Raw genomic sequence first — 13,617 nt, forward strand, 5'->3', positions numbered from 1 at the left:
TAATTCGGAATCATTAAAATATTTTTATTTGCAAAAATTTGAATTTGTTGTTAAAATGTAACTGAATATATGGTCAAAATTTTGAAGCCCTAAGTTTTCATGGTTCTTAAAAAGAAAATCCCAAAAAACTCTTAAAAAACGTCTGGCACATGGGGTGACCCCCTTAAAAAATATTTTAAAGTACAGTGGAACTTCGATTTTCCGTCTCTCGGTCTATCGTCACCGCGGTTATCCGTCACTGTCCAAGATCATTTTTTTTTATTTAAAAAATTGACTTTTCAAGTTTATTCCAATATATTTCTCTGAAGAGAAATATCTAAGGAGCCATAACCTCTAATTTCCTGCAGTTTAGATACTTTCTTCAGTCTGTTTTCGGCTTTTTTAAATAAAAAAATAAGATGTTACGTTTTTTTTAATACAAATTTTAAACTAATTGTGTATGTAATTGTTTTGTAAAATTGTTTGTTTACATGTTAAAGTCCAAAATATAGACAAGTATAGGTTATAAACATCTCAAATCACTTGTAACTTCGATTATCCGTCATTTTGGTTTTCCGTCAAGGTGTTGGTCCCGTGCCTGACGGAAAATCGAAGTTCCACTGTATGTAGATTTTTTATTTAAGAATAAATAAATAAATACTTTACGTTTTAGTTATTTTATTGAAAACACAGTTACTATGAATAAAATTTTACTTCAAATAAAAAAAAAAGTCAACGATTACTAACTGACTTACTAACTTAGTGAATAACTAACCTTACTGACTAACTTAGTAACTAACTAATTTACTAACTTAATTACTAAGTAACTTACTAACTTAATTATTAACTAACTTACTAACTTAGTTACTAACAAACTTACTAACTAAGCTAGTTACCAACTAACATAGCTACTAACTACTTAATTAACTAACATAGTTACTAACTAACAAACTAACTTATTGACTAACTTTGTTACTAACTACCTTACTGACTATCTTAGTTATACTAACTTACTAACTAACGTCCTAACTAAGTTACTAATTATGTAACTAACATAGTTACTAACTATGTAACTAACATAGTTACTAACTATGTAACTAACTTACTGGCTAACTAACTTACTAACTTAATTACTAACTAACTAACATAGTTACTAACTTACTAAGTTACTAACTAACTAATTAACATAGTTACTAATTAACAAACTAACTTATTGACTAACTTTGTTACTAACTAACTTACGGGGAGCATGATTATTCCCCAAAATTCAATTTCTTAAGTTTCAAAACATTGAAATTCTTAATATCGAAATGTCTCACATAATTTTCATATTTCGAAATACCATTGAACATAATGTTTAATTATTCGAATTATTCTTTATCCTAATATAGGGAACGACTAAACTGCAATACACCATCTGATGGCGACCTATTCTTTGTGATTCTCCCCTCCAATTTTTTATTTCTTTCTCTCTCTTCAATGAACAGGTTAGAAAGAGTGGAAAAAACAAAATGGAGGGAGAGAATAGGTCAAAGTCACTAGATTGTTACTACACCACCGTTCCCTATTTAAATGTTAGAATTATCCTTTAACATCATTTTTAATATTTACGTCGAAAAATTCTTTGACATAAATTTTGTTATTCCGAAAGACTATTTGTCCTAATTATTAACCCTCCGAATTGCCATTTGACATAATTTACAAATTTCCAAACTACTTTTTAACCCTATAATGCAAGTCACAGAAATTTCATTTGTCCTAAAATAACAATAGAGATGAGAAAAATATTTGATAATTCCATTGGACAAATGAAATTTCTGACTTGCATTATAGGTTAAAAAGTAGTTCGGAAATTTGAAAATTATGTCAAATGGAATTTCGGACAAATAAATTTTATGTTAAGGTTGTTCTATTGATAATTGATTTAATGAACAGATTTTGATCAAATTTGATGTGCAGCTAGATAAAGTTAATATAAAGGCGTAGTTAAATTTTTGAGACCTCTAGGTACCTATGAAAAAAGTTATAAACATTTTTGATTTTCAACATTTAACATTGAGTCTTATGGGAATTGAGTAGTTTGTCATATGTATTTACATACTGCAAAGTATTAAATGAACAGATATTGATCAAAATTTTTTAAATACTAAACCGATATGCAATAATTACATATCTGTTAAAACAATTATCAATAGGTACCTGTGAGATTTACAATAAATCAATTTGTAAACAAAATTTACGTTTCATCTGATAATATAAACAACACTTATAACGTTTGGCAACGTTGCATGCACTATACACATTAAATTTGAGCGCGAAATTTAAATGATAATTTTCATCATAGGTTAGAAATAATTCGGCGTTGCCAAACGCTTTACGTTACCAAGTGAGTCAAATCATTAAATATTTGTCACTGTTTTGACTATAGCTGCGTCAAGCGATAGAACCTCCTTGAATTCAGGGTTGCCACTCTTTTGCTCATTTTAAATTCCCTGACTTTTCCAGGTTTTCCAGGCTAAAAACGGAATTTTTCCAGGTTTTTAAAACTACATTTATATTTTACAAAATTTTTAATTCAAACCTTTCTAAAATTAAACATCTTATAAAAAATTGTTATAAAACATGAAAATATCGATCACTCCAATGCAATCGATATCTTCATGTTTTATAATAATTAAAAATGTTGGACTGATAAAATCATCATTTTATACCTATTACAAGAATATTGTTACTGTAACTTATTCAAAATTACTTTCATTATTTTAATTCAATTATTGTTTTCCACAATTTTTAACTAAAATTCTTCTTTACAAAGTGTAAATTAATTATTATTAATAATTACTGAAAAATTTCTTTCAACATTTTCAAATCCTTTTGTTTACAATTCAATTTTACGAAATTTCATCGATTATTCAGGTATTCGGAAATTCTTCAATCAAATATATATTAGAAAATAAAAACTTCAAATAACTTCAAAAAAATTCAATTCAACTTTTACAAAAAAATTAAATCTACACAATTTTAAGTTAAAAGTATGAAAAATTCAAACATTCAAAGATTATAATTTGAGACCTGCTTTTCAAAACTTAATTATTATCTAAAGTTTTAACTGAAATTCATATTTCAATCAATTATTATTAGAAAATTCTACGACAATTCAATTATTTAAATACAAAAAAAATAATTTATTGAAGAATTCAATGTTTTTTAAAATTCAACTCTCATTTAAAGAATTTTATCAACAAATTTTTAAATAGGTAATTAAAATTCTTTTTACGAATTTCAATAAAACTTTTAAGAATAATTTCATTTTTCGAGAAATTAGATTAAAAATGTATTAAAAATAATTTAATCTTTGTAAAAAATTTCATTGAATTGAGAAAAGTTTTTGAAAATAATTGAAATTTTGGCAAAAATTTTATTAAAATTTTTTTAAATAATTGAAATATTGCCAAGAATTTTATTAAAATTTTTAAAAATAATTGAATTTTAGAAAAATATTTAATATAATTATAAAAATAATTGAAATTTTGACTATAACTTTTTTTAAACTTTTGATTATAATTAAATTTCTGCTAAGAATTTTATAACTTTTGAAAATAATTGAATTCTTGAGACGAATTTTTTAATAATATTTCTTTTTTAAATACCTAATTATTTTTAATACAAAAATAAATAATTTATTGAATAATTGAATGTTTCTCAAAATTCAATTCTCATAAAGAATTTTATTAACAAATTTTTAAATAATTGAATTCTTTTGACGAATTTTAATAAAATTTTAAATATAATTACATTTTTCGAAGAATTCGATTAAAATTGTATAAAAAATAATTGAAATTTTGCAATGAGTTTTATTATCTATGAAAATAATAATTGAATCCCTGTAAAAAATCGTATTACATATTTATAAAAATAATTGAATCTCTGTAAACATAAATTGAATATTTTTGAAAATAATAGATTTATTGCGAAGAAATTTATAAAAAATGTTTAAAATATTAATTCATTTCTTTTGGAAAATTTTATTAAAATAATAGTTATTAAAAATCATTGACTGAAGGAGAATTTAAAAAAAATGAATTTGTTAAAAAGAATTTCATTAAAATTTTTGAAAATAATTGAATTTTGGAGAAAAATTTTAATATTTGTAAAGATAATTGAAATTTTGACGATAAATTTTTTTAAACTTTTGACCATAATTGAATTTCTGCGAAGAATTTTATTACTTTTGAAAATAATTGAATTTCTTTGATGAATTTGAATAAAATTTTTAAGAATAATTATTATACATTTTTCGAAAAATTCCATTAAAATTGTATTAAAAATAATTGAAATTTTGCGATGAGTTTTATTATTTATGAAAATAATTGTAAATCTATAAATTTTTTGATTATTTATGAAAATAATTGAATTATTGCGAAGAAAAATTGCAAAGGCAACTCTTTTAAAATTGAATTAAAGAAAAATTAGATTTCAAGAATAAGCACAATAACTTTAGAAAACAATAATTTTCTAGGATTCCAATCAAAATTCCCTGACTTTTCCAGGTTTTTTCAAGGTTTATAAAAATTCCCTGACATTTTCAGGTTTTCCAGGTTGCGTGGCAACCCTGTAAATGGTTATTCGAATAAATGAAAATTATGACAAATAAAATTTCTATAAATTAAAATTTCTGAAATATGACATTTCGAAGATTTGAAAGTTATGTCACATGAGGTTTCGAGTAAAAGCGTTTTATATCACTTGATAATTGGAATAAATAAAAATTATGATAAATGGAAATTTCTTAAACATGAAATTTCTGGCAAATATAATTTAGAAAAATGAAATTTATGTAACATAATATTTCGAAGGTAAGAAAATTATGTCAAATGTCAATTCGGAGGATTAATAATTATGACAGTCATTCGGAATAACAAAATATGTGTCAAAGAATTTTTCGACGTATTAAAAATGATGTCAAATGATAATTCTAATATTTAAATATTAGGATAAAGAATAATTCGAATGGTATTTCGAAATTTGAATATTCGTCCTAAACGAATAATTTATTAGTAAGAATTAAAATTTAGAAAAATTAATTATATTAATATGTTAAGTTGTAATAATAAGTGGATAAAAATGTTATAATTAGTATTAAAAATGAATAAAATTTGTTCTTCAGTTGTTGGACAAAGTATTGTGTGCAATCCCCCATGTATTAAATATATGAAAGCCTCACCTGTAAGCAAGTGACATACACTGGAAGAGTTTATTGAGTGAAGTTTCAATGCTGAGTTGTTGTGAATTGGCATCTGAAGGAGAATTGGAGACAAACTTATCCAAGGAGAAGCCAACAGGAGCGATAATTGCTAGTCGTGCAACTTCCTCTTCTGGTACAGGTACGGCGAGTTCATCTTCATCATCCTGAGCCTCGGCCTCGAAGTCTGACACCATAAAATGACCTGAATGTATGGTTTCTCTCGAATCCTTACTTGCTCGCTTCATTCTGTGAATGCCAGTCTGAGTTGTGGCCACCTCCTGATGCGAGGGTATCACTGAGGCCTTCCGATACATCAATTCAGCTTGCATTGTCTCCTACATGTTTTAAAATGCATTTATTTTTCCATTTACAAACAGACATGTTAATCTCAGTGACTGGATCATTTTTATTACATTTCACTTATCAAATCTTTAGCGACAAATTGTTTTCAAAAATATTTTTAAAATTATAAAATTGAGGGGCCGGATCGAATTGGCAATTCCGCAGCTCATTTGGTATTGAAAGAAGTCTACTTCACACAAAAAACCCAGTCTCATTTTTGTTGCAACTTTGAGACCAGGTTTTTTCAGTGTTTACATTATTTTCGTTTACCCTGATCAAAACAAAAGTCAAATCGAATTTTATTTCTAACTTAGCGTCGAAACTATTGTAGAAAACTTTTCCAGTTACAGTTACGCAATTTTGAGTTTCTTAAAATTGGCTTGATACATTTATTCTATAAACCCCTATAACACTCTTAGTGCCTAATTTAATAACAATTTAATCATTTTGAGCTTCATAAATTACGTATTTATTAGATATATTATCCTTTTTTTTGTTACCCCATGAATCATATTTAGACTGCCACATTGAATTTCTTAAATGACCCACTAATAATTTAGACATCATTACTTTAAGATGAAATTTTAAGCCTCTAACCATCAGAATTGACCCAATATAATTATGTACGGAGTACTAATGAATAAAATGTGAAATATTCAATTAAATAAAAAATATTTTAAAATAAATTTTAGCCATAAATGGACTCAACATCCATGCGCCAGATTCAATTCAATGTTTATAATTGTATCTGCAGGTATTAATTAAATATAAATATTAGAGGCATTCTATTTCACAACGACCCCCCTTGTAAACAATTGCAATATAAGGCAATTTTTAAATAACAACTCCTATTTAATAGAACCCAACTTTATTTACAATGAGTGGTTTGAAAAGAAAAATTTCTGAACTTTACAATAGTAAAAAGAATTTTTAAAAATATAATATAAATTATATAAAAAATTAAGTTTGAAAGATAACCTTTTACTTATCTCAAAACACGTTATCTCCGATTTTTTTTAAACTTATGTCAAAATAAAGCTTAAAATTTCTAGCTTTATTCACTGCATAGATTACAATGGACAATTCAGGAGATTTTGAGAAATAAATTAAATTTTACAATGCGATTAGAAAGGTTAAAATGTATGCATAGAGGGGAATTTGTTTTTTAAAATTTTCACTTTTGTTAATAACCTTAAAATATTTATTTTGAATCAGAGGAGAAAGCATTAAATATTTTTAAAAATGAGTTTTCTGTAAGTAAAATGTTTGTATAACTTTAATAACTAAAGAAAATCATGAAAAGGTAAAACATTTAACAGGTATTTTTAAAAAAAATATTTTTTAATTTAATAAAATTTAGTATAGAAAGTTGCTTTGTTCGAGAAGTGGTTTGCGATTTTTATACATTTTTTAAAATTTGAAAATTTTTCAATTAAATATATATAATTATATGTATTCAAAAATTTAACTAATTTAAAAAAATTTTAATAAAAATTTTTCAAATAATTAATCTTGTTCGAAATTTTGTAAGTTTTTTACAATTTTGAATCTGAAATAATTAAATTCTTGCATTTCATTTTATTAAAATTTCTGAAAAAATTGAATTATTTTTAATTTTATGGAAATTTTTGAAAATAATTGATTTCTTGTGAAGAATTTTAGTATTTATGAAAATAATTGACAATTAATTTTAAAAAAAGTAGCTTAACGCAATTTTTGAAATTTGACTATTTCTAAAAATTACAAAAGTAATTCTTTCAAAATTCAATAATTTTTTTTATTGAAATTTATAAATAAAATTGTTTAAAACTTCAATCATTTTATTTTACTTAATTCTAAATCAATTCTTATTAGAAAGTTTTACTAGAATGAAATTATTTAAAAACAAAAATAAATAATTTATTGAATAATTGAATATTTCTTATATTTGAATTCTTATAAAGAACTTTATCAACATTTTTGAAAATAATTAATTTCTTTCAAGAAATGTAATTAAAAATGAATTTAAAATAATTATTACAATCTAAGAAACAAATTATATCAAATTTTTTTAAATAGTTGAATTTTTTCAAAGAATTTCTTCAAATTTTTAAGAATAATTGCGTTTTTAGCGGAATTAATTTAAAATTATATTACAAATAATTGAAATCCTGCGATGAGTTTTATTATTTATGAAAATAATTGAATTTTTGACACAGAACTTTAATAAAGTTTTTAAAATAATATTGCATTCTTGAGAAGAATTTTTAAAACGTCTTTTTTAAAGGAATGACTTTTTTCAAAAAATTTCATGAAAAGTGTGTTTTAAATAATTGAATTTCTTTCAAAATTGTATATTATTTATGAAAATAATTGAATTCTTTCAACAAATTTTATTAAAATTATATTGAAAACAATTGAATTTTATTAAACTTTTTAAGAATAGTTACATTTTTCGCGGAATTCATTTAAACTTGTATCTAAAAATAAATAATTTACTGATTAAACAAATGTTTCTCTAAATTCAATAATCACAAAGAAGTTTATAAAAATAATTGAAATTCTATGATGAGTTTTATTATTCATGGAAATAATTGAATTTTTGTTTAAAAAAATGTTGTTATTTATGAAAATAACTGAATTATTGCGAAGAAATTTATAAAAAAATTTGTAAATAGTTGAATTCCTGTGAAATTTTTATTATTTATGAAAATAATTTGTTTGCTTAGAATTTTATAAAAAAATTTTTTTTTTAATAATTAAATTTTTTTGAAAAATTTTATTAAAATAGTAGATATTGAAAAATCATTGAATTGAGCAAATTTTTTTGAAAATAATGGAAACGCAAAGAATTTAATTAAAATTTTTGAAAATAATTGAAATTCGGAGAAGAATTTAATTATTTTTAAAGATAATTGAATTCGGACGAGAATTTTTTGCAAATTTTTGAACATAATTGAATTTTTGCAAAGAATTTTATTACTTTTGAAAAGAATTGAATTTCTACAATCCATTTGTAACTTCTCCAAAATTCAATATTTTTTCCAGTACTTTAATAAAAATCCCTGACTTTTCCCTAAATTCCCTGATTTACCTGACCTGTGACCACCTTGATAATAATTGAATTTCTGTGAAAACTTTTTTATTTATAAAAATTGAATGTTTGCGTAGAATTTTATAAACATCTTTTTTAAATTATTCAATTTTTTTGGAAAACTTTTTATTTAATTAGACTTTAAAAATAATGTTTTTATTTCAACTGATAACAAATTTAAATTAGTGTAGACTTCGCACTCGATAATTTTTATTTATTTATTTTATTTTCCTGCCTTTTTCCTAATTTTCATCAAAAATATTTACTTCTTTCTTATCCTGATAATAAATTGAATTCCTGCAACGAATTTTATTTTTTATGAAAGAATTTAAATATTTAAAAAAATAATTTAATTCTTGTGAAAAAAATTTTTAAATAATTGATTTGTTTTGACTAATTTTATGCAAATTCTAATTTCAATAATTGAATTCCTGAGAAACTTTTATTATTTATGAAAAGAATTGAATTCTGTTTGGAAACTTCATAAAAATAGTAGGCATTGAAAATCATTGAATTGCGAAAAGTTTTTAAAAATATATAAATTTTACAAAGAATTCTATTAAAATTCTTAAGAATAATTGAATGTCTGTGTGGCATTTTATTACATTTTTTTTAAATAATTAAATTCATAAGAGCATTTTATTATTTATGAAAATAATTAAATTGAAAATAATTAAATTTTTGCGAACGATTTTATTAGAACTTATTGAAATAATTGAATTTTTTCGAAGAATTATTTATGTAAATATAATTGAATTCTTCTCAAGAATTTTATTAAAATCTAGAAGAATAATTGAATTATTTAAAAAGAAATTAATTAAAATTGTATTTAAAATAATTTAATGTCTTTCGAAAAATTTTATTAAAATATTTGGAAATAATTGAATTTCTGCAAAAATTTCTAATATTTTTGTAAATATTGATTTCTTCTGAAGAATTTGAAAAACATTTTTTTTAAATAATTGATTTTTTTCAAGGAATTAAAATTAAATTTTTAAGAATAATTACATTTTTTGAACAATTCCTTTAAAATTGCATTCAAAATAATTGAAATCTTGCAATAAATTTTATTATTTATGAAAATAATTGAATAGTTACAAAGAATTTAAAAAAAAATTTTCAAAAATAATTAAATTCCTGAAAAGAATTTTATTATTCATGAAAATAATTAAATTATTACGAAAAACTTTATTAAAATATTTGAAAATAATTGAATTCCTGTGAAAAATTCTAATATTTTTGTAAATAATTGAATTCTTCCTAAGAACTTTTTAACATTGTTTTAAATAATTATTTTTTTCGAAATATAATAAATAAGTTGTGAATTTTGAATATTTTATGAAAATAAAAAAAAGTATCCAAATAATAGCAAATGGTAAAAAAATTAGTAAATAGTAGATTTTAGTATAGATGAGTGCAATGCCTGTGGATGGAACAAAAAAATTTAATTGAAATAAATTGTTTTGTGTGTTGAATCTTTTTATTGTGTATTTTAACTATTAATAAGAACAATTTATATTTTAATGACATCAAGTGCCTTCAAAGAAATGATATTCTAAAATAATAAAAAATATAAAATGCAGTATTAGTTTGAGGTTTTTTCTTTATGTTTTTTCTTTTTTTAATTTTTCACAATTGTAGAAAGAAATATTTCATACTTTATTTTAATAATATTATGAAAATGAAATATTTTAAGATGACCGATTCTCATTTCTCGACAACACATACTTTAATAATATCAAACAATCCGGAATAAAATTTAATAATATTTAATAAAATTCAAAGCAAAATTTTAATGAGGTATTTTTAACATTTTTTTTTAAATTCTCTTTAAAATGTAAAATATTTTTATAAATAATAAAATTCTTCTCCTAAATTCAATTATTTAAACAAAAATTCAATAAAATTCTTGTCAAAATTTCAATTATCTTTATAAATAATAAAATTCTTCTCTAAAATTCAATTATTTTCATAGGTAATAAAATTCTTCGCAGAAATTCAATTATATTCAAAATTTTTTTTTAAATTCTCGTCAAAATTTTATAAATAATAAAATTCATTATGGAAATTTAATTATTTTTAAAAGTTCTGATAAAATTCTAATACAAAATTTAATCATCTTCAAAAGTACGAAAATTCTTCGCTGAAATTCAATTATTTTCAAAAAATTATTTTAAATTCTCCTCACAATTTCAATTACTTTTATAAATAATAAAATTCTTCTCCTAAATTCAATTATTTAAACAAAAATTTAATAAAATTCTTGTCAAAATTTCAATTATCTTTATAAATAATAAAATTCTTCTCTAAAATTCAATTATTTTCATAAGTAATAAAATTCTTCGCAGAAATTCAAATTCAAATTTTTTTTTCAAATTCAAATTTTCTCGATAAAATTCTTTACAAAATTCAATTATCTTCAAAAGTAAGAAAATTCTTCTGCAAAATTCAATTACTTTTAAATGTTTTTAAAAAATCTGTTCAAGATTTTCAATTATTTTTTATAAATAATAAAATTCTTTTCTGAAATTTACTTATTTGTAAAAAAAATAATAAAATTCTTGTCAAAATATTTTCAATTTTTTTTTAAATTCCTCGTCAAAATTTTATTTATTTTCATAAATAATAAAATTCATCCTGGAAATTTAATTATTTTCAAAAGTTCTGATAAAATTCTTTGCAAAATTCAATTATCTTCAAAAGTAAGAAAATTCTTCGCAGAAATTCAATTATTTTCGAAATTTTTTTAAAATTCTCCTCAAAATTTCAATTATCTTTGTAAATATCAAAATTATTCTGCAAAATTCAATTACTTACTAATGTTTTATAAATTTCTTCTCAATAATTCAATTATTTTCATAAAAAATAATTAAAATTTTTTTTTATAAAGTCTTATAATATAAAATAATGTCGAAGACTCGGAGTGATCGATTTCTTCATGTTTTATAACAATTTTTTATAAGTTGTTTAATTTCAAAAAGGTTTGAATTTGAATCTTTTGAAGAATTTTATTTCCTGTGGAAAAATAATAATTAAATATCTATTTAAAAAAGAAGTTATTGATGTTTTCGAAAAATTTGAAAGAAATTTGTAAATAAATGTAACAGATCATTTTTTTGACTAAAACTTTTTCCTTCAATTTTCTAAAAATTTTAGAAGTTTCACTTTCTAATTGACAAATAGAATTTATAAACATTTTTTTTTTCATTAATTTTTAAAAAACTTTAAATTTTATTAAAGCAATTGTAATTAAGAAATAGAAATGATGCAAATTGTTTCCTTATGAAAATTGAGAATTTCCTACAAAAATATTAAGAAACGAGATAATATGTTGTTTTTTTCCCTAAAGAGAAGAATGATTTTGTGCCATTTACAATTTAAGTCGAAAAGTAATTAAAAAATTTGAAAAAAGTCGATTATTCGCATTTTACTAAAAAAAATCTCGAAAAAAGTCACATTTCCTTAGAAAAGTCGAAAAAAGTTGAAAAAGTCGCACAATCCGAGCCCTGTATAAAATTATAAATGTTGAATAAAATAAGTGTAAAGGGAAAATTTGAATAATTACTGAAATAGAGTAAATGTAATATGGAAGAAGTTATCTTATACTTGCTAGAGTGCCGTGACGTAGCAATGTAATTTGTGGGAGTGTCGTGGTTTTAAAAACATTCCGCTGATAGGTTACGCTCTAGTGTCACTTATGTATATATAGTTACACGTGTTTACAAGTATGTTGAAATCGTTCAAATGATCCCTTCAAGTATTCAAATAGGACACCAGTTTTTTCATGCAGAGAAAAGAAAATCAGTTTATAATAGGGCAAAAGACAGTTGGATTGACTGTCCTTGTTTCTTTAAATAGACGTTCCTTCTTTATTACCCATATTTGCTAGGTGTCTGAAACGCCCACTCGATTAACAATTTTCAACATTATTATTATATTTTTGCAACAAATGGCGACATTTTTTATGTCAAATTCACTAAAAAGTACACTTTTTGCATTAAATGGATTTAATATTTATTGACACTTTATTATTATGTAAAAATATTAATATAATAAATATCCTCATACAATCTAATTGACTGTGTGTTTTGTAATAATTAGTTGGCTAAAAGAATAGTTATCATAAGCAGGGCAAAGTCGAGAATGATCCAGTCACCTTATAACCATATGCTTGCCTCTTGTGGACAATAACAAAGTTGTAAGAATTTGTGGACTGCTGACGAATAAGAAAAGTGTAGCACGCACTTTGAGTGTTAAACTCTGACACTGGACACAAAAACAAAAAGGACACTCACCTCTTCACACTGCTCTCGATGACAATAACATACACTTGACGAGGCAGATTAATCTTCACTTTTTTCCACGTTCACTGTGTGATTTCGAAATGAATGCAACACGAACACTAAACACTTTGCCGTCAAGCAGGGCCGCGAGAAGCGGTGCCTGGAAGAGGCCCTTTAACCTTATTACACGACACACGCTTGCTCATACTGCTCATACTGACAGAACGGCCATTTGCCTTAAAAAGCGTCTAACTCACTTATTGTTTTCAATCAGTCGCCGCCTGCAGCTTATTACGACTATTTCTTTCTCAACGTGGTAACAGCTGATCGGATACAAGTAGAATTATTAACGTATATGAACATTCTGGCCCCATCTCTCGTTGTTGCCTGAAACTACAAAACTCGAGAGGTAAAAGGCAGAGTAGGAAATTTTTCTACTTTTTTTGTTCCATATTTATTGCAAGAAAATATCACATTTTCCTGCCGTAAAATGCATCTTATTTCGATTTTCATAAAGGTGAAAAATAATACTACAAAAAGAAGTATCTTAATTTCAAAATGTTTCTATAGACGCACTTTTTAGTTGAAATTTCTCAGTTATTGTCTGAGTATTATTAACTACCTATAATAATAATTATTAACACAGACACACAAAAAAAAGGTTTTTTGAATTGCTGAATCCGAATTCGAAGTCA

At 23.0% G+C, this 13,617-nt stretch overlaps 1 protein-coding gene across 3 annotated transcripts in view; it reads right to left on the reverse strand.

The window, feature by feature from the left end:
- LOC122504803 (MLX-interacting protein) overlaps positions 1-13,241 on the reverse strand; it is a 98,415-nt gene extending 85,174 nt beyond the window's left edge. For 2 of the 3 annotated variants that reach the window (XM_043616057.1, XM_043616055.1), the window contains exons 1-2: positions 12,935-13,241; positions 5,204-5,559 (exon numbers count right to left, since the gene is read on the reverse strand). In XM_043616057.1, the coding sequence (XP_043471992.1) occupies positions 5,204-5,553 (350 nt within the window). In that variant the 5' untranslated portion in view covers positions 5,554-5,559; positions 12,935-13,241. Of the gene's footprint in view, positions 1-5,203; positions 5,560-12,814 lie in introns of all 3 variants that reach the window. The other variant, XM_043616056.1, reaches the window with a different exon arrangement.
- Between the last annotated feature and the right edge of the window lie 376 nt (positions 13,242-13,617).

Source organism: Leptopilina heterotoma, unplaced genomic scaffold, assembly GCF_015476425.1.
Source record: "Leptopilina heterotoma isolate Lh14 unplaced genomic scaffold, ASM1547642v1 Lhet_32, whole genome shotgun sequence".
NCBI classification, from domain to species: Eukaryota; Metazoa; Arthropoda; class Insecta; order Hymenoptera; family Figitidae; genus Leptopilina; species Leptopilina heterotoma.